The 18,255-nt window shown below is 43.5% G+C and overlaps 1 protein-coding gene across 1 annotated transcript in view; it reads left to right on the top strand.

Moving 5' to 3' along the window:
- Window positions 1–16,695, top strand: part of DMRT1 (doublesex and mab-3 related transcription factor 1) — a gene marked incomplete at both ends in the record, with an annotated part of 100,870 nt that extends 84,175 nt beyond the window's left edge. The window contains one exon of the mRNA XM_082625963.1: window positions 16,526–16,695. Within this exon, the coding sequence (XP_082482089.1) occupies window positions 16,526–16,695 (170 nt within the window). The remainder of the gene's footprint in view (window positions 1–16,525) is intronic.
- Window positions 16,696–18,255: the final 1,560 nt, after the last annotated feature.

The raw sequence follows: 18,255 nt of genomic DNA, 5'->3' as shown, positions 1-18,255 counted from the left end.
TGTGCTCTGCTGTTTCGGGGCTCAGAAGGCTCTGCAACAGGGGGTCGCCTTTGAAGAGGCTGCAGGATTCTCCCAAGTGTCTCCTACTTTACTTTCTGAAACATCTGATAGGCAGCAGATGGATACCTTTCCCCAGCCCTTCACTCCACCGAATTACATGTTGGGTCCCTGAAATCTCTTCTGCTTGGAAAGTAGATTGAAAAGATGTGGGAGTTGGGACCCCCTGGGTAGCTGCTTTCCTGGATTCATTTTGAAAAGGCAAACCTGCAGCTCAGGTGATGCTTGGGCTTCAAAGCTGTCTTTTTCAGCAAAATCATGGCTTTCTGGAGGGGAGCTTGGGCAGCAACTTTGTGAATATGAAGAAGAGGAGGGCTCATGGCAGAGGGCTCCCCGGGTCGTGTCAGCAGAGTAGGCTGCGTGAGAAATCACACCGGCAAACCCATCGTAATGTACTGCGGCCTTGTGGTGGACAGTCCCAGGTTCAAGTCCTGAGTACAGAATCTGGCTCTGACTCTCAGCACTTGTGTGACCTTGGATGTTAATCACCCTCTCTGAGCCTCAAGTTTTTAAATCTGCCAAATGAGGATATTAATGCCCACCTCCCCAAAGGGTTTTTGTGGAGATGATAAGTACGATGCCTGGAACATGATAGGGGCTCAGTGAATGATAGCGATGATTATTAATAATTATGCTAATAAATAATGTGGGCTGAACCTCATTTCACAGGCCTGCTTACCTAAGTCAGCACTTAGCAGCTCCTGCTGGGGCCGATAGTCCATCCTTCCTAAGGAGTCCTGTTTCATTGCCCCAGGGTCTGCCAGCCTGCACTCAATAAAGAAAGCAGTTCACTCCTACAGTGCAGGAGCAGAGAGCGGTGCTCCCCGCGGTGGCCTGTTTTCTTTGATTTCCTTTTATCCTTGCTTTCTGTCTTTTATATCACTTTTTATTACTATGAAAACAATACATGTTTGTTAAAGCAAATTAAAACCTGTGATATCTGATAGTCTGTTTTTTCACAGAAGGTTCTAAGAACTTTTTAAATAAATGGATGACCTTGGTTTAGCACTATAAAAAATTTCCCCCTTAACTACCAACCACATTCATTAGCTAATGCTAATGTTTGTGTCTTTTCTTTTTCTCACAATCTTATCTGGTTCAGTGTTACAAATAGCAGTATTTCCTAACGAAGATAATTAGAAGTTCATTTTATTCTGTGCTCTGACACATACAATCCTGGAGCCTCATGAAGCACTAGAAAACATGAGACTTATTGTTAGCCGAAAATAACTGCCTTATAATGTCAGTTCTTTAAATACCAGTCGTTTTCTGGTGAGCCACAGGACTACATTCTAATTAAGCTCCTGGAAAGCAAGTGGAGGGGAAGCTGATTATCAGCTTGAGATTCTTGTACTGGTAGATACTTTGAAAGGCTGTGACACCATTCTAGGGTGGGGATGCAGACCAGGCTGAGGCCGGAACCTTACTCAGCAAGGATGCGTCTTTTCCATAAATTATGGAAACCTGACATAGTAAAAGTAAAACTCTAGGATCCACCACTTAATAGCAGTACCTTCTGTATACTGAGTGATATAGGCAACACTTTAGAAATTTGCTCTAGGTGACATCTCTGCAATGTCTAGAAGCCACCACTTTGAAATGAGGATACCAACAGGAGGTTAGAGCTCGAAGCCTGAGTTCACCTCCTGAGTGAAGTAGTTTAACCGGATGCCTTTCATCAAGAGTAAACTCTTGAGAGAGTAAGCAGTAAACTGAGAGAATAGAACTGTGTCTGGAGGGGTTGGGGGGAGGGGGGAGGTGTCATTTGGCAGAGAGGAGACCAGGGGAGAGGATCAGGGAGCACCGGATACCTAAGAGCAGAAAAGAAGTGCACAGAGGTGAGGGAGGCGCAAAGGGTCAGGTAAAAGGGTAACTGAGAAACAATTCACCTTCCTCCTGATTTTGCTTCAGATGGTGCCTGGTGTACCTGTGAAGTACTTACTGCTCCTTTATTATGGAAAGGGAAAAGCAGAGGAGGGAATAGTGTTGACTGAATATATTTTAGTTGTAATGACTACAGCCCTTAACATTATTGTTTTCCATTAACGAATGTCCAGAATTGAGGTTTATAGTGTTCAGTTATTGCCCACAGTCACATCACCAGTAAGAATCTGCTCCCAGGTGTCTCTGATTACAGGTGTCCCTGGTTTTTTCCTTATGAGAAGAGACTTGTTTTATTCATGGCTGTATTCTCTTCATGTACAATAGTGTTGGGCACAGAGCAGACGCTCAAGACATACTCCATGTATTAAGTAACCAATTAGCACCACACTGCCTTCTTTAATGCATAAGAAGAGTGTTAAGACATAAAGAGGGGGCTTCCCTGGTGGCGCAGTGGTTGAGAGTCCGCCTGCCGATTCAGGGGACGCGGGTTCGTGCCCCGGTCCGGGAAGCTCCCACATGCCGCGGAGCAGCTGGGCCCGTGAGCCATGGCCGCTGAGCCTGCGCGTCCGGAGCCTGTGCTCCGCAACGGGAGAGGCCACAACAGTGAGAGGCCCGCATACCGAAAAAAAAAAAAGACATAAAGAGGACCAGCAGTAGTCATTGTGTTCCTGGGTATTCAGCTCCCTAAGAGGTCTCTTCCAACACCTTGAATATGAAATAAAGCATGTTCTGAAATTGATGCTTTAAAAATTACGGTGTAATCAAAAGGCCAGGCAGCACATAAACTTGACAGTTTATGTAATTTAAGTAATGTTTCTGATCCCCAGGAAGCTTGCAGATAACTGTGGAAAGCATTTCCACATGTAAATTTGTCAGTTTTGAGATGAGCTAGTACCTTCTGAAATGAGCAGGTTCCTGGAGCTTGAAGGAGCAGAGGTCGCCATTTGGTACTTGATTGCTCTTTGCTCTAAGCTTTGAGGGCGGCCAATAATGCTGCGAGTGCCGGGCTTTTGCTCTTGTTTTCAAATTAAAGATTTAATTACAGTCTTCACTGAAGATGAACCAAGTGTGAAAATACCTGGCCTACGTGGAGTGTGGGATCGAGGAGGAGCGTGTGGGCTGGAGTCTGAGCTCTTAACTACTTTCAGCAGTAGCGCTAAGGGCGCAATCAATTACGTTGCGGCCAAATGCTGGCCTGTTGGTTAGTCAGAGTCAGTGGAATTTCTATTCTCCTTTATCATTGTTTTAAAGCTGAAAGGTTTTTTTCTTAGTAGTTACTCTGATAGACTACAGACTTAAATCTGCAAGACTTCAAAGGTTTGAAAGGTACGCATCTGAAATTTGTGGAGACTTGGCTTTGTAGATCAGTACGTGGTCATGTTGTATTAATGTTTCAGGTGTGCTTGAGAAGAATGTGGATTGGCTCACTGTTGGGGCCAGAGTTCTATGTCGGTCTGTAGAATCAACCTTATTTATTGTGTTGTCACATCTTCCGTCAGTCAGTCATCAACCAGTCAACAATAATGAAAGCAATCTATGCAAAATCTGTTCACTGACACCATATTACCTTTTTTTTTTTTTTTTTTTTTTGCGGTACGCGGGCCTCTCACTATTGTGGCCTCTCCTGCTGCGGAGCACAGGCTCCGGACGCGCAGGCTCAGCGGCCATGGCTCACGGGCCCAGCCGCTCCGCGGCATGTGGGATCCTCCCGAACCGGGGCACGAACCCGCGTCCCCTGCATCGGCAGGCGGACTCTCATCCACTGCGCCACCAGGGAAGCCCTACCTATTTTTTTTTTAAGGTCGCAGTTTTATAAGCTTCTTTTGTTCTGGAGGGAAAAAAATGTCTGCATACTGTTCAGTCTTCCAGCTTCTGTCCTTCTGGTATTTCTGTTAGTGTCCAGAGTGAAGTTACATCCATCCAAGGACTGGGTTTAAGGATAGATTCATGAGGTCACATTAACTTGCCATCACTGAACAATGATCTCTTTTTGCATAAATGAATTTTCCAAACAACTCATAATTTCTCCTGTGATTGCCAAAGTTCTCTGCCTCCCAGTCTCTGATGACAGACATTTACAAAATGGATTCTCTTCTTTCTCGCCTTCAGGATGCTGAACCTTTCTTGAGGGTTCAGGTTCATTGTCACAGAGATCTATCTTTGTACTCTCAGCTCTTCAGAAGTCTCCATAGGTGTTTATTTAGAAAGAAACATCTTGTTAAAGACATGCTTCTGGAAGAATAACTAACTGGCCATACTGGGATAAATTAAGATGAAGTAGAAAAGACTGGACAGGGCAACCAGATGCTAGCAGATGAGGGTAACTGGAAGGGAGGGAGATGCAGGAGGGCTCTGTGCAGTTCAAGAGAGCGGGACAGAGCAGTGGCTTAGGTTGGGGGATGGGTCTGAGAGAGCCTGAGCTGCAGGTGATGTGGGCATGCTCAGGACCCAAGAGAGGAGAAGATGGTGGGTTCAGTTCTAAACAGGTGAGGTTCCATTGCAGGAAACTCATCCAGGTGGAGATGTTCAGCCAATATTTAATATACAGAAGTGGCTCTCAGTGAGAAATCGGGGCAAGAGATAGGAATTGTGAAGTCATTTGCAAGGAGGTGATGTTTAAAGCTTATGTGGATGGGAGGACCAAGTGGAGTAGTTTGGAGAGTCTGTGTCTAGGGTTGGTGTTGGGGAAGGATGGTCCAGGAGGGCAGAAAGCCTGGAGGGCAGCTGAGGGGGATGCAGGGGAGAGGACATGTTAGGTGTCAGTGCTCCTGAGCAAAGAGGGAAAGACTGCAACAGGCCATTGGCTTTGGGGACCAGCAGGCTATGGGTGACCTTGAGAAAGCTTTTCTGGGAGTGAAACAGCTACCAGTTTGCCAGGCATAACCCAGTGAGTAGTGGGCAGTGGGCCAGTTCTTCAGTTAAGTTTGGTGATGATAAAACAGACTGGGTGGTAGGTCAGGGTTGGGGAAGAGAGGATGTAGTGCAGGAAAGGATTAGTGTAAAAGGATCAAAAGACAAAATCCCACACTTCACACCCCTTAGGATGGCTATTATTAAAAAACAAACAAACAATCAAACAAAAACCCCAGAAAATAACCAGTGTTGCTGAAGATGTGGAGAATCAGAGCCCTTGTACATTGCTGGTGGGAATGTAAAATGGTGCCCCTGCTGTGGAGAACTGTATGGTGGTTCCTCAAAAACTTAAAAATAGAATTAACATATGATCCAGCAATTCCACTTCTGGGTATACACACAAAAAAAGTGAAAAGAGGGACTTGAACAGATATTTGAACACCAGTGTTTATAACCAGCATTATCCACAAGAGCCAAAAGGCAGACACATCCATATGTCCACTGATAAATGCCTGAGTAAACAAAATGTGGGCTGTACTTAGAATGAAATGTTATTCAGCCTGAAGAAGGAGGGAAATTTTGCCACATGCTGCAACATGGATGAACCTTGGAGACATTATGCTAAGTGTAATAAACCAGTCACAGAAAGACAAATACTGTATGGTTCCACTTATATGAGGTACCTAGAGTAGTCAGACTCATAGAACCAGAAAGTAAAAGGGTGGTTACCAGGGGCCGGGCAGAGGGAATGGGGGGAGTTATTGTTTAATAGGTGCAGAGTTTCAGTTTGGAAAGGTGACAAAGTTCCGGAGATGGTTGGGTAGTTACGGTTGCACAACATCGTGAATATATTTAATACTGCTGAACTGTACACTTCAAAGTGGTTAAAATGGTAAATTTTACATTATGTGTATTTTACCACAATAAAAATTTCCTTAAGCAGAAAACAAAATCCTGAAAGGAGACCAATTTTTTTGACCATTGGGAGGGAGAATTAAATGAAAGTTGTCTTATACTTTGATAAGTACCTGCCAGCGTTGGTTTCCTTCATTTAGTTCAGAGCTGAGCTTGGTTGACCAGCCCCAGCAGGTCCTGCCCAGAAGCTTCTCGCCCAAAGAGAACGTGGGTTGTTCTGAGAAGTCCCTGAAAAAAGGCTACAGTTAAGTTTCGTTTCAGACAGGATGTAGTTGGGGGGAAGAAGGAAAATCTTTTCTTGAAAGCAAACTAAAATACTTGTCAAGACGTGAGGTCTTCTCTCCTGAAACAATTAAAAAATATCATAAACCCCTGGAGGGGGGAGGGCACAATCACATTCCCTGAATGCCTTATATCACCCACAGATTAAACCTCTTTAGCGTTGAAGTCCTTTCTTGGGATCTAGTTGAACAGAAGGCATTTTAAACAAATAGAAAAATGTTTTCAGAAAGACATATATGATTTGTTTTTTTAGCAGTTGGGGTCTTATGCAAAGTGTGTAAATACTCTTTCGGAAAAACATAGTTTGTGCTACTTTCTTGTTTCTCTTCACCCTTAACATGGACCGTTCCAAAAGAACGTATTCTTGAGCCTGTAATCTGAACTATCTTACCCACCCATGATGGCTGTGTTGTAATTAGGAGGTAAAACAACCTGTGTGACTGAGTAAGCATGTATCCTCCTGTCTGGAAATGCCTGGAATTTTCTATCCTGATTGATTTCATCTGGTGTATGTTATTTAAATGTGTCCTCGTGTTTGCTTTCTTCTTCTGTACCCAAGAAAAATACTAATAATTACTCATTTTAAATTTCCTGTAACCCTAGTTAGAAAGAAAGAGAAGGAAAAGTTGGCATAGTATTAATAGCCAATACTGATGGAGTTTTGCGTTTGTTTTTTTTTTTTGAAGAAGAAGGCATCATCTCCTGACAGTAAAGATAAAATAATTTACTGGACACAGTTTTTTTTTTTTTTTTTTTTTTTTTTGCTGTACGCGGGCCTCTCACTGTTGTGGCCTCTCCCGTTGCGGAGCACAGGCTCCGGATGCGCAGGCCCAGCGGCCATGGCTCACGGGCCCAGCCGCTCCGCGGCATATGGGATCCTCCCAGACCGGGGCACGAACCCGTCTCCCCTGCATCGGCAGGCGGACTCTCAACCACTGCGTGGGGCACAGTATTTCTTTTCAAATTATAAGCTGCAACTTTTACACAAGTTCTACTTGTGAAATGGCTTGTGAACTTTCTCTTTTATTCATTTCATTGCAAAGTATCTGAATTTTTTTTAACATCTTTATCGGAGTATAACTGATTTACAATGGTGTGTTAGTTTCTGCTTTATAACAAAGTGAGTCAGCTATACATATACATATGTCCCCATATCTCTTCCCTCTTGCGTCTCCTTCCCTCCCACCCTCCTTATCCCACCCCTCTAGGTGGTCACAAAGCACCGAGCTGATCTCCCTGTGCTATGCAGCTGCTTCTCACTAGCTATCTATTTTACGTTTGGTAGTGTATATATGTCCCTGCCACTCTCTCACTTTGTCCCAGCTTACCCTTCCCCCTCCGCATGTCCTCAAGTCCATGCTCTAGTAGGTCTGCCTCTTTATTCCTGTCCTGCCCCTAGATTCTTCAGAACCATTTTTTTTTAAGATTCCATATATATGTGTTAGCATACGGTATTTGTTTTTCTCTTTCTGACTTACTTCACTCTGTAGGACAGACTCTAGGTCCATCCACCTCAGTACCAATAACTCAATTTCGTTTCTTTTTATGGCTGAGTAATATTCCATTGTATATATGTGCCACATCTTCTTTATCCATTCATCTGTCGATGGACACTTAGGTTGCTTCCATGAAAGAGTTCCTCAAAGCCATACGGCTGAAGCTGCACATCTTACATATTTTGTTAAACAGCATGTTTTATCAGAGATGATGTAATTCCACAGTGAAAGGCTGACTGCAGTCTGGTGGATTAGCCGGAAACCGAGCTCATTTCGGGCCCCAGGTGAGAAAGCAGCTGCATTCCCTCTCCTCATGCCTGGCTCTCCTGGCAGTGGTGTTGACTCTAAAACTTTAATCTTTTTTCTTAGTCTTAACAAGAGTCCCATGAAGGTGGAGATTTTCATCATACATTACCCTTTAAGGTTGAAGCATATGTGATTCTTTCCTCTCAGTGTGAAGGAAACTCTCAGCAAAGCTACTTTAAAAACGTCTCTTGTTGCAAAATATTTGGACAGAGCCAACCTAGTTTCTAGGCTGGCGAATGCCACGGTCTGCTTTGCGGGTTTGATTTCTTTTGTATCTGAGAAAACCGCTTTCCCGGAATCAAATGGGAACTCTCTTCCAGAGGTGACTTGTGGAGCCTCTTGTTAGCCTGGTCTGCCTTGGTTTCTGAGATGATCACACACCTGTTTAAACTCTGTTTTCAAATGCAGTTGCACCTGTGACCACCCAGCCGTGGTACCATATGTGGTTTGCGTTGCAGAGTCCCCAAGGAACGTGGTTCTGCGGGCTCGTCCAGAGCCAGGCTCTGTGGCTGAGATCACGCCTCAGGGTGTGTTTGATGTGGCTTTTCTCCTTGTGTCGGTGCCCAGGGTCCTTCCAATAAATACAGACAAAATTAGACAAAGCCTTTGCACTTTAAAATCCTCTAAAGTGGTTTTAGACTTGAGACTCTCTTTGCCAGTATGTGGGTTAGCCCTGTTTTGTGGTGGCAGCATGTCTTGTGAAGACCACATTCCACGGTCTTTCTCACTCCCCTGTCCATGATTAAGCACCTGCTGGGTGCACGGCACTGCGCCAGGTAGTGTACAGTAGATGTTCTTGGCTGAATTTCAGTTTACCGGGTGTTAGTGTTTTATCTAATGGACTTTCTGTTTCCTTCTCGAGGAGGTTCCCCTTGCTCTGCTCTTGCTCCTGGTTCAGCCAAGCCCCTTCCGCTTTGGCCCGGCCTCAGGTAATGTCATGTGTACCTGAAGTCCCAGGGAGACACAATATAACAGGCTTGGGTTTCAGTTCAGAATTCATCTTTACTTTTAGCCTTCTGGCGTGTAAAGAAGCACAAATAAAGTAAAAGTCACCTTTCTCTGAACATTGAAATTGAAACTTGTCTGAAAACATTCAGGGACGTTTGAGCTGTGTTGACACTAATTCTTTTTTTTTTTTTTTTCTTTCCCAACCAGTGTTTAATAAAAGTCTTACTAATTTCTTGGTCCTGTCTTAGGCAGTGGAGGACAGAGGCTAAATCACACTCCTTCCTTAGGGAAGTGCACAGACTCAGGCCAGGGGAGAGGAGTCTTCACGTTTACAAATGGTTTTGTCATTTATCATCTCTTCCATCCTCTGAGCAACTTTATGAAATACATCATTACTACCTCCTTTTACAGTGAAAGAAATTGAGGCTCCACAAGTCACCTCTGGAAGAGAGTTCCCATTTGATTCTGGGAAAGCGGTTTTCTCAGATACAAAAGAAATGAAACACTCAGAGGTGTTTACTGAGGTGCCATGTCTGACAGCAGAGCTCATGGTCTTTCCACACTTGTTCTCAGGTGGCCACTGTTGGGAACTGGGCTCAGCCTGGCCTAACAGACCCTCCAGAATGAGCAGAGCTGGGCCCGGGAGCAGGACCCCCTCAGCCTTCCTGCCCTTGTCAGTACACGTATGTGGTGGGAAAATGGTCTGCCTCTTCAGAGAGGAGAAGCTGGACCAGAGATGACAAGCACTCAAGAAAGACTAAGCAGGGCAGGATGGGTATAGATGGGGGCAGCTGAGGGGAGTGATGCTAGGAATAGAGCTCAATTCGGACCACATCCAGTGCTGAGGTGCTGCGTCTGTGGGACACACATGTGGGTGACCAGATGGTACAGCTGTGTACAATGGTAGTGTGGGCTTTTCAGATGCATCGGGCTTAATGGGGCCCCAAAGCTTTGTGTAGAACCATCCTAAGTGCTGTACTGTGTCCCCATTGTACAGATGAGGAGATGGAGGCATGGAGAGGGTAAGGTACTTGCCCAAGGTCTTCGGATAGTAAGAGATGGTCTTCTGGCAAAACCCACACACCTCACCCTAGCCCTGCTTTGTTGCCTTGTGACTGAAGGTCAGCTTCTGGTACCCCAGCAAGCCTCATCCCATCAGGGCTCCAGGTACCCAAAAGTTGTCGATTAGGAGCAATGAGACCCCTACTTCTTTGGGGACATTGAAGCCTGTACCTAGTACTTCCCAGAGTTTTCAACTTTTAGGACAAACTTAGGCTCAAAAGGAAGATTCTTCCTGCTTTCAAGTACTGCTGCCTGAAGGAATGGTTGGCTTGATCATTGGATAACAACACTATTTTTGGTCTAGTATGTCCAGAGGTATTCTGCTGCTTCATTTTGATTGGACACCCCTTCTCAAAAAATGAAAAAGGCAGAGCTTATGTAACGAGGGACCTGTTGTCCAAATGAGGACCAGGTCGTTTGCCTCCTGGATTTGACACTCCGGCTGTCATGTAGGCCCCAAGGGAAGTAAAATGTGTATCCCTGGTTCCTGGCTCTCTCAAGGCACATTATGTGTGGCCTGGAGGGAACAGATCTTGTACTAAATACTGATTGGATTCTGGCACCTTCAAAAGCAAGGATCTTCTAACGTGAAGACACGGAAATTGAAGACAAAGGAAGTAAGGAAACTACTATGTACTCAATGATTATCACAGTGACCTGTTGTTAGCCTCATTTTACAGAGTAGGAAACTGGTGTTTAAGTTCATTGCCCAGGTAGTTGAGGGGATTTCTTCAAAGTCGGTGTTGTGGTTATTTCAGTGATGAGGAAGATAGAGCAGAATTAGCCAGTGTGAGGATTTATCTGAGAATGTTGTCATGAAAGCGAAGAAAAGACCACACTAGGTTTAGGTTTTGATGCTGAGTATATTTTGGTTAAAACACAGTGAATTAGAGGATCTTTGAATCTTTGAATTGTGTGTATCACCCAGTGCTGCCTTCGTGGATGAGACACGTCAGCTGAGCCAGTCATAATGAATGACCTGTCACATACGCACTTGCTCATTTCAGAAGGAGTGCAAGAAGAAATATCAGTGAGAAAAGGCTCCACGACTCATGGTGCCACTTTGGGCGTGAGGGAGCAGCCAGGAACATCACCACTGCCAGTGGACAAGAGGGTTCTGGGGAGGTGAGGATTGACGACATGCTCAGGGTGTGAGTCCCTGCCAGGGTAGGGCCGCTGGCACAGATACATCACTTATTCACGTGCTTGCTTTGAGACTCGAGTAGTTTTGGTGACCCGCCCCCACCCCCCATGGAATAAACAGGGAGTGTGGGATCCCAGCAGCTGCCCTGCCGTGGTCCAGAAGAATCTGTCATGGAGGGTGGGAGTCGGGGGAAGAGGAGGAATGCCTGCACCCGAGATAATCCTGCCTGCATCCCAGGTGAGGTGGAAGGCTGAATGGGGTCCCTTCTCTTTTCCCTTTTTGTGTGCATTCTTCCCTTCATGTATCCGTTGAACTCTGTAGGTGGTAAGGTGGTAGGTGGGGTGCACTTATCCCCTCGTTCCTTGAGCAGTAGGGTAGCCAGTCTGCAGTTCCAGCAGGGCCAGCCTGTGAGTCCCGGTCCTCACACTCTCTCCCAGGGGGCTGCCAAAGGAAGCTTGATAGGCTGCTGTTTGTTTTGAGAATTAAGTTGAGTGTTATGTTGTGTTGTATCCGTGTTACACATGAAATTTAGAGAGAATGAGGCAGTGTTGATAGTGGTTAAATATGTGCTTTCTGTTATCAGTTCACCTTGTTTGTAAGATGGCTTTTCCTAGAGCTTGCCAAGGCTGTAGCAGCAGCATCGAGGAGGAAGCACCGAACGTGCGCCTCATTCCATCCACAGGAGCTCTCCTTGATGAGGGCTTGGCCACTTCTCCCTACACTGTGCACGGGGCAGAGCTGGCCCCTCTCAAGACTGGTGTTAGATTTTAGACTGGCAATTAAGATAATGTTTTCAGGGAAAGCATGATCCTAACCAGACTCTCTCTCTAGCCACTACTCTTTGATGACACACAGGTGGAAAAAAAACACATTTAATTGTTTCAAAGATTATTATATTTTTGGTAAATTTATAGTAAATGGGGGCGATTAATAAAGGGCTATTTTATTCTCAGCTTGTGGTTTCTAATTACATCAGTTACAGCTTAGCCTTCCTCTTCACTAGCGTGCAGGCATGGACTGGAAAAGAATGAGCTAATCCTTGATAGATCAGGTGGAATAAAGATCTCCATTCATATCTTTACCTTTTATCCCTTCTTCTGAGTGCCAAGAATGAATGCTGTTTGAAAGTACAAGCTGAACCTGCCAAGCTTCGGACAGCTAAGATAATCCTAGTTATTTTAAATGTTAGTGAGAAGGGTAGCAGTTCTACTCTGGAAAAGAGTCCTATTGTGAAACATCAAATATCTGCTAAGTGGTATTGATTGGACATGATTTTATTTCCAAACACTATGGTTATCATGAAGCGGAAGAATTCATTGTTTAAGACATTTTCATCAGCTTTTCATCAGATTCCTAGGCTTGCAAACTGGAGGAAACCAAAGAGACCTGTCAGTGTCTAGGTGAAGAGTTGCTAACAGTTGAAGAATGCCACTTGCATTTTTTATTTTTAAAATGGTTTCTTAGTGGGAGCTTAATAGTATTTAACATCTAGAGGAAGAACAATTTTTTTCTCAAGCATGAATATCCTGTTTCTCACATCACTAGAAGAGAATTGTTCGTTCCGGTCCACCGACTCCCAACAGATCATTCAAGTTAAAAGTCAGGGGTCTTTGCAGTGTCAAAAGATTTAGCAGTTAGATTGGGTTTTGTTTTGTTTTTTAGAGAGGTGGGTTTGGGGGGGGTGGTGCAGTCTATAATATTTTCCAAAAAGAATATTGGTTGGTGGTTAGATGGCATCACTGAAATCACCTTTTTTTTCCCCCGCAGCGTTGGTAAGAGTGATTATGTGTAAGGTTTTTTTTGTTTGTTTTAAAATAATAATAAAAGAAAGACCATTTAGCTGCTGTAGACAAATAGGCTAGTAGAGAGAAAACAGATACAGGGTTTGCTGGTTCAAACCAGGGTCAGCCTCAGAGGTTTACCCACCTTTCGTTGTAACAAGAAAAAAGATCAGATGGGCACTTTTTCCTTTTTTTTTTTTTTTTTTTTTTTCATTTTCTTACTTTTAAATCTCTACTTCGGTCTCCAGAAGTCATTTCTTCCATTTCTGTAAATGCTGGGAGCCTAGTGATGATTACAGGGTAGCATAATCCTGAATTGTCTGTTGCCTGTGAAAGCTTCCTGTCCCCCGTCCCCACACCCCACCCACCAGCGCCGGAGCAAAGCACTCACGTCTTCGCTCATGCAAAGAGTGGTGTGTTGAGCATCGCCCGGCCAATTATTCTTTCTTTCTTTGGGTTTATTCCCCAGAGTGGAATTACCAGGTCAGAGGGTATGAACAGTTTTACGGTTCTTATTACATGTCACTAGGCTGCTGTCCAGAAAGACTGAACCAATTTCGAGTGCTACCAACAGCATCTCCTTCCCCACAGTCCCGTGGACAGTAGGCATTAGCATTTTTACAAAATAATGAAGAGGAACCTTTTGAGTTGAAATTAGCCCTTCTGCAGGGCTCATTAGAATCAACACGCAAAAAAAGAGAATTTTGGCTTTTTAATTGGTATAAAATGATTTAAAATGATCGGTTGTTAATTCTTCCCCCCAGTTAAGTTTAATGAAGCTGCATTTAAATGAAGAGGGTACCTTCATCTTTAAGGATGATAGTAAAATAAATTTTGGACATGAGTCACTAAGATAAACACTAAATCTTTGATGCAGATGACCTTTTATGAGGTGCTACACAAAATGAGTTAAACAGATACTGTCCCTAACTTCAACATTCAGAGACAATGCTAAGCCTTTAACAGAAGTGAAATGGACGTGGATTTAAATTTTGAGTGGAGAAAAGCTTTAAAAAATACAGGTATTTTGCAAAACAGGTTGAGTTCATTTATTTGGATCTTCTCTGGAGTGCAGTCATGCATTAAGTATGCTGGGAGCCTCCCTAGTCTATGGAGGTGACACACTCTGCACATCTTCACACCCTCAGGTCAGAGGAATATTTTCCAAGAAAGTATCCACAAGGCAAGTGAGAGCAAAAGGGGGGCTCTCCCCAAATCCTTTCTTTTGCAGAATTCCCGCCCCTTCCTTTTTCAGTCACGAGTTGGGCCGAATGGGGGAGTCAGGGTGTTTGTGGCTGGGGTGGGAGCATCCCTAGGTCAGCTGTTAACTGTAGGCAGAAGCTCAGGACATGTCTGGAGAACGCTTGCCTGTTCCTTTATAGCCTCTGCATTAAGTTGACAAGGGTCAGTTATTTTACCTCCTCAAACTAACACAGAGATTAGGACGGTTCAGTGGCCAGTGACTAAATGTGACACCCAAGGGTGGGGATGGTGCAGGGGTGAGAACAAGCCAGGAGGTGGGGCTGACCAATGTTGCACTGCCCTTGGCAGCTTCCACGGGGCCTCCTTCGTAAAACGGGAGAATAATTCTCTCAGTGAATGGTTTGAGGGTTAAATTTACATACTCATTAAAGTAGGTGACATACAAGAAGTAGTCAGTAAATGTTCACTCCCTTCTCCATCTCTTCTGTACAGAGAACCTTCTGTCACTGGCTTGAGGTGGGGATGGGGGCGGGCCGATTAACTCACAGACTCTGGTTGGCCCTTAGTTGGCTCTCCAGATCCTTGTATAGTCACAAGATGTCAGAGCAAGGTCTGCCGTCTGTGTAGATACAACGTCCTTGGGCATGTAACACAATTCATAAATTATCTTGGATTTGCAGGGAAATTTAAATCCATATAACAGTTCAAATTTAGTAAGAAGCCTTAACGAACAGTGAGAAAATGAAAGCTTCAGGCTTCCTAGGTTCAAATTAGTACTCTTTTTGTTTAACTTAGTAAATCTAAACAAATACTACCAATATCAAAAGTAAATTGTGGGCTTCCCTGGTGGCGCAGTGGTTGGGAGTCCGCCTGCCGATGCAGGAGACACGAGTTCATGTCCCGGTCTGGGAAGATCCCACATGCCGCGGAGCGGCTGGGCCCATGAGCCATGGCCGCTGGGCTTGCGCGTCCGGAGCCTGTGCTCCGCAACGGGAGAGGCCGCAACAGTGAGAGGCCCGCGTACCGCAAAAAAAAAAAAAAAAAAGTAAATTGCTTGTCGGGAAATTATCCACACTGTTTTTCAAATTTATTAACTTACTAAGTTTTCAGAACATTCCTTTCCTAACCGGATATTGAGGTAGCTATCCCAGACTATCCATCTGTCTGTCTGTCTGTCCATATGTCACATTAGAAGACGGGGCTTTCTCAGATAATTTGGTCCAGTGGAGTGGTTAAAGATCCGCTTCTTAAGTCCCAGCTCTGTTCTTTTATTTCTGTGTGGTTCCACTAGCTGCAGCAAACCTCGAAACCCATAACAAGCGTAAATAGTGTTCTCTTGTAAAAAGGTCTCTTTTCAGCATGGTAATATACCTTATTAAATTCCAAACATAATAAGTATTGATGGCAAACACATCAGGACCCAGTACAGCTTCTACTATGATTTAGTTCTCTACAAATGACTTCAGCACTCAGCTCCCAGTGCATTTTGCTAATTACATCATAGATTTCCCTATTGATGAACACAAGCTGAATTAACACAGGAGCACTAATGTACCCTTTCACCATTATTGTTGTACAAGAAGCCGTGGCAGATGCTGGCAGTTAGTTACACAAACATTAGTATTAACGATTGGCCATTTGGAATTGGTGACAAACTACTGCCCTGCGGAATCCTGAGGCTGAAACCAATCAGGAAGTTAATGAGGAGAGAAATTACCACTGCAGCTTCCCCTTAATTACATTCACACTAGGCAGGAAGGGAGTTCTGGGGGTGGATCTAAACTCAGCTAAGGTTAAGAAGGTCAGAGACCCTTTTGCTTAAATTTTGTATCTACTGTGGCTTGTAAGGTTGCAAAAATGGTTCAACACATTATTACTTTTGCATCCTTCATATTTAATGTCAGATTCCTAGTGGAGTTTCATGTTTATAGGTTTGCTGTTAAAACCTTTTCCTGACTTCTGTTTTAGTGTTGTATAATTCAGTTTCTTTTAATTTTGGTTTTTTTTTAAGTTTCCTTCCCATTTACTGCTCTTGACGTTTTAAAAGTTATGTATGCTTTTTAAAAGGTATGTACACCTTTCCCCAAGTGTTTGTTTCCCTCTATCCAAGAGAACTAACAGGAAAGTTGATAAGCTATCGCTAGCTTTGCTAGCTACTGAGAAACTAGGGTTACGTGTCAAATGGTGGAAATACATGGGTGGGGTCTTGCTTGGGGTAATTTGTCAGATGGATCATTTGACAAGACTCATTCTATTAGCATCGTTTACATAAAGGGGAGGGGCTCAGTGAAGGGTGGAAATAGTGTCCCCAAAGAGGGGGGGAGAAGGCTGTTTTTTGTTTTTAATGAACATAAAGTTGAAACTCTGCTACTTAACTTGCCTCTTCAATTAAATAGATAATACTGTGCAGAAATACTATTTTTTATTCTAAAGAAGCACTGGGGATTTTAATGAGTGTCTATGAAAACACTTTCAACTCCGAATAGAAATTGCAGAGCGCCTTTTTCTTTGTTGGAACCTAATTGCACGGTGAATGTAGAAAGACTAGGCACTTTTAACGCACTCTTCTCCCTCTGTCTCTCCCCACTTCCCAGTATTCTTGCCACCCAGCAGTCAAGATTCTGGCTTGGTTTCCCTCTCCAGCAGCTCTTCTGTTAGTAACGAGAGCTCAAAGAGAGTGCTCGAATGTGAATCTGCCTCGGAGCCCAGCAGTTTTGCGGTCACTCCCATCATCGAGGACGAGGACGGCGACGACGACAAATAGTCGGGCACCCCGATGCCTTTGGCCATTCACCTGGAGTGGCAGGTTTATTCCGTTTATACACAGGGTTTGTTGTTAACATTTTGCCTTGACTCACGCCAACTTAACTGTTGAGAAGATGTTTGGTTTATACTCCTTAGAGCTTAGCCCAGAGGCTAGAACACATTTGGAATAGTTTAGTATCTGTGTCTACCGTATGCACCAATTAAGTGCTTTGCTCACGGAGTTAAATATTCAATAGTAGTGTCCCTCATTTTTTTTATGACACTGGTTTACATGTAGTTTTCAAGAAATACAATAATTCACTCAAGTAAAGCAGTACATTTGCACCTAAATGTGTCAATTACTTCCAGTTTTAAAATGAAATCTTAGGTGCCTTAGATATATTTTTGAATTTTAGTATTTTAATAAAAGTGCTAAACTATAAATCTAGCCACGTTCCTGACTGGTGAGAAGAAAATAACAGAGTTAGTGATTATTTTAGAAATCCGCAGAAGGTTAAATAGAAATAGTGTGTGTTTGTGTTGCTGTTAGAAAAGCCTAGCCCCAACCCCATCCCCTCAAATCCAAAATGTGACTGAAATAGTCAGAAGAAAAAATTAATGACTTTAAGAATTGCTACCTTTTCTAAAGGGTAGTTTGAAAACAAAACAATTTAAAGTAACCCTAGTAATGCAGAGTTCCTGAGTGTTGTTTCTAGAAAAATATAAGAGTTTATGATGCACATTCTACTATTAAAAAAAATGGATGCAATCTAGATTATTTTGTAACCTTAGGTTGTAATCTGATTTGAAGATAAGTACATCTTTAAAAGCTACTATAGATTTCTGAGTTCATGTTTTTGTTAAAAATTGCTAGTGGTATACTCCTTACGCAACAGAAGCCATCCTGAGATGAAACTAGTCTAAAAAAAATTCATTGTTCTGTATAGTTGCGGCTGTACCTGAAATAAAAATGTTATTGATGACTGAATTTTCTTGTGTGTATATTTGATGAGCGGTATTAAACAGGAAAAAAGAAATTACTTGTATTTTCTTCGCTCTGTGCTTTGAAAACATCTATTTGATTTCACCCCCATCTGTTGTAATCAATAACCTGACCATCTTGTTTTTTATTAAATGCACTTACTCTTAATTTCATCCACCAGTGGTTTTAGAGAGAATAATGTGGAGTTACCTATATAGGTTTGACATTATAAATCACTTCTTGGGGCTGAATCGTATAGCGGTATCGATTGATCCTGATATATCACAGAAATTTACTGTCACTTCTGTTTTCAATTAAAGATACAATCAGTCAGATAATGACTTAATTGGATTTTACAGAAGATTGAGTTTTATTGCCCAGTGCTTTACGAGTTTAGTTAAGGAAGATCATTTTATCACACTTGTCAGGCCGCTGCTACTGCAGCCGTGTGCCCTTCGGGGTGGCTGTAGCTGTAGGTATTGTGATGGCGACGCCAGAGGCTGCCGGGCGCGCCGGAAAGGACTGGGCCGAAGACTCGCCACCTTCAAGGCGTTAATGGTGGCTTTTTGGAGATGAAGATTCCTTGCTCACCTGCGC

The sequence above is a fragment of the Mesoplodon mirus genome (assembly GCF_964341445.2).
Source record: "Mesoplodon mirus genome assembly, chromosome: 1".
Lineage (NCBI taxonomy): Eukaryota > Metazoa > Chordata > Mammalia > Artiodactyla > Ziphiidae > Mesoplodon > Mesoplodon mirus.
The sequence above is the reverse complement of the archived record's forward strand: the minus strand, read 5'-3'. Positions and strand labels throughout refer to the sequence as shown.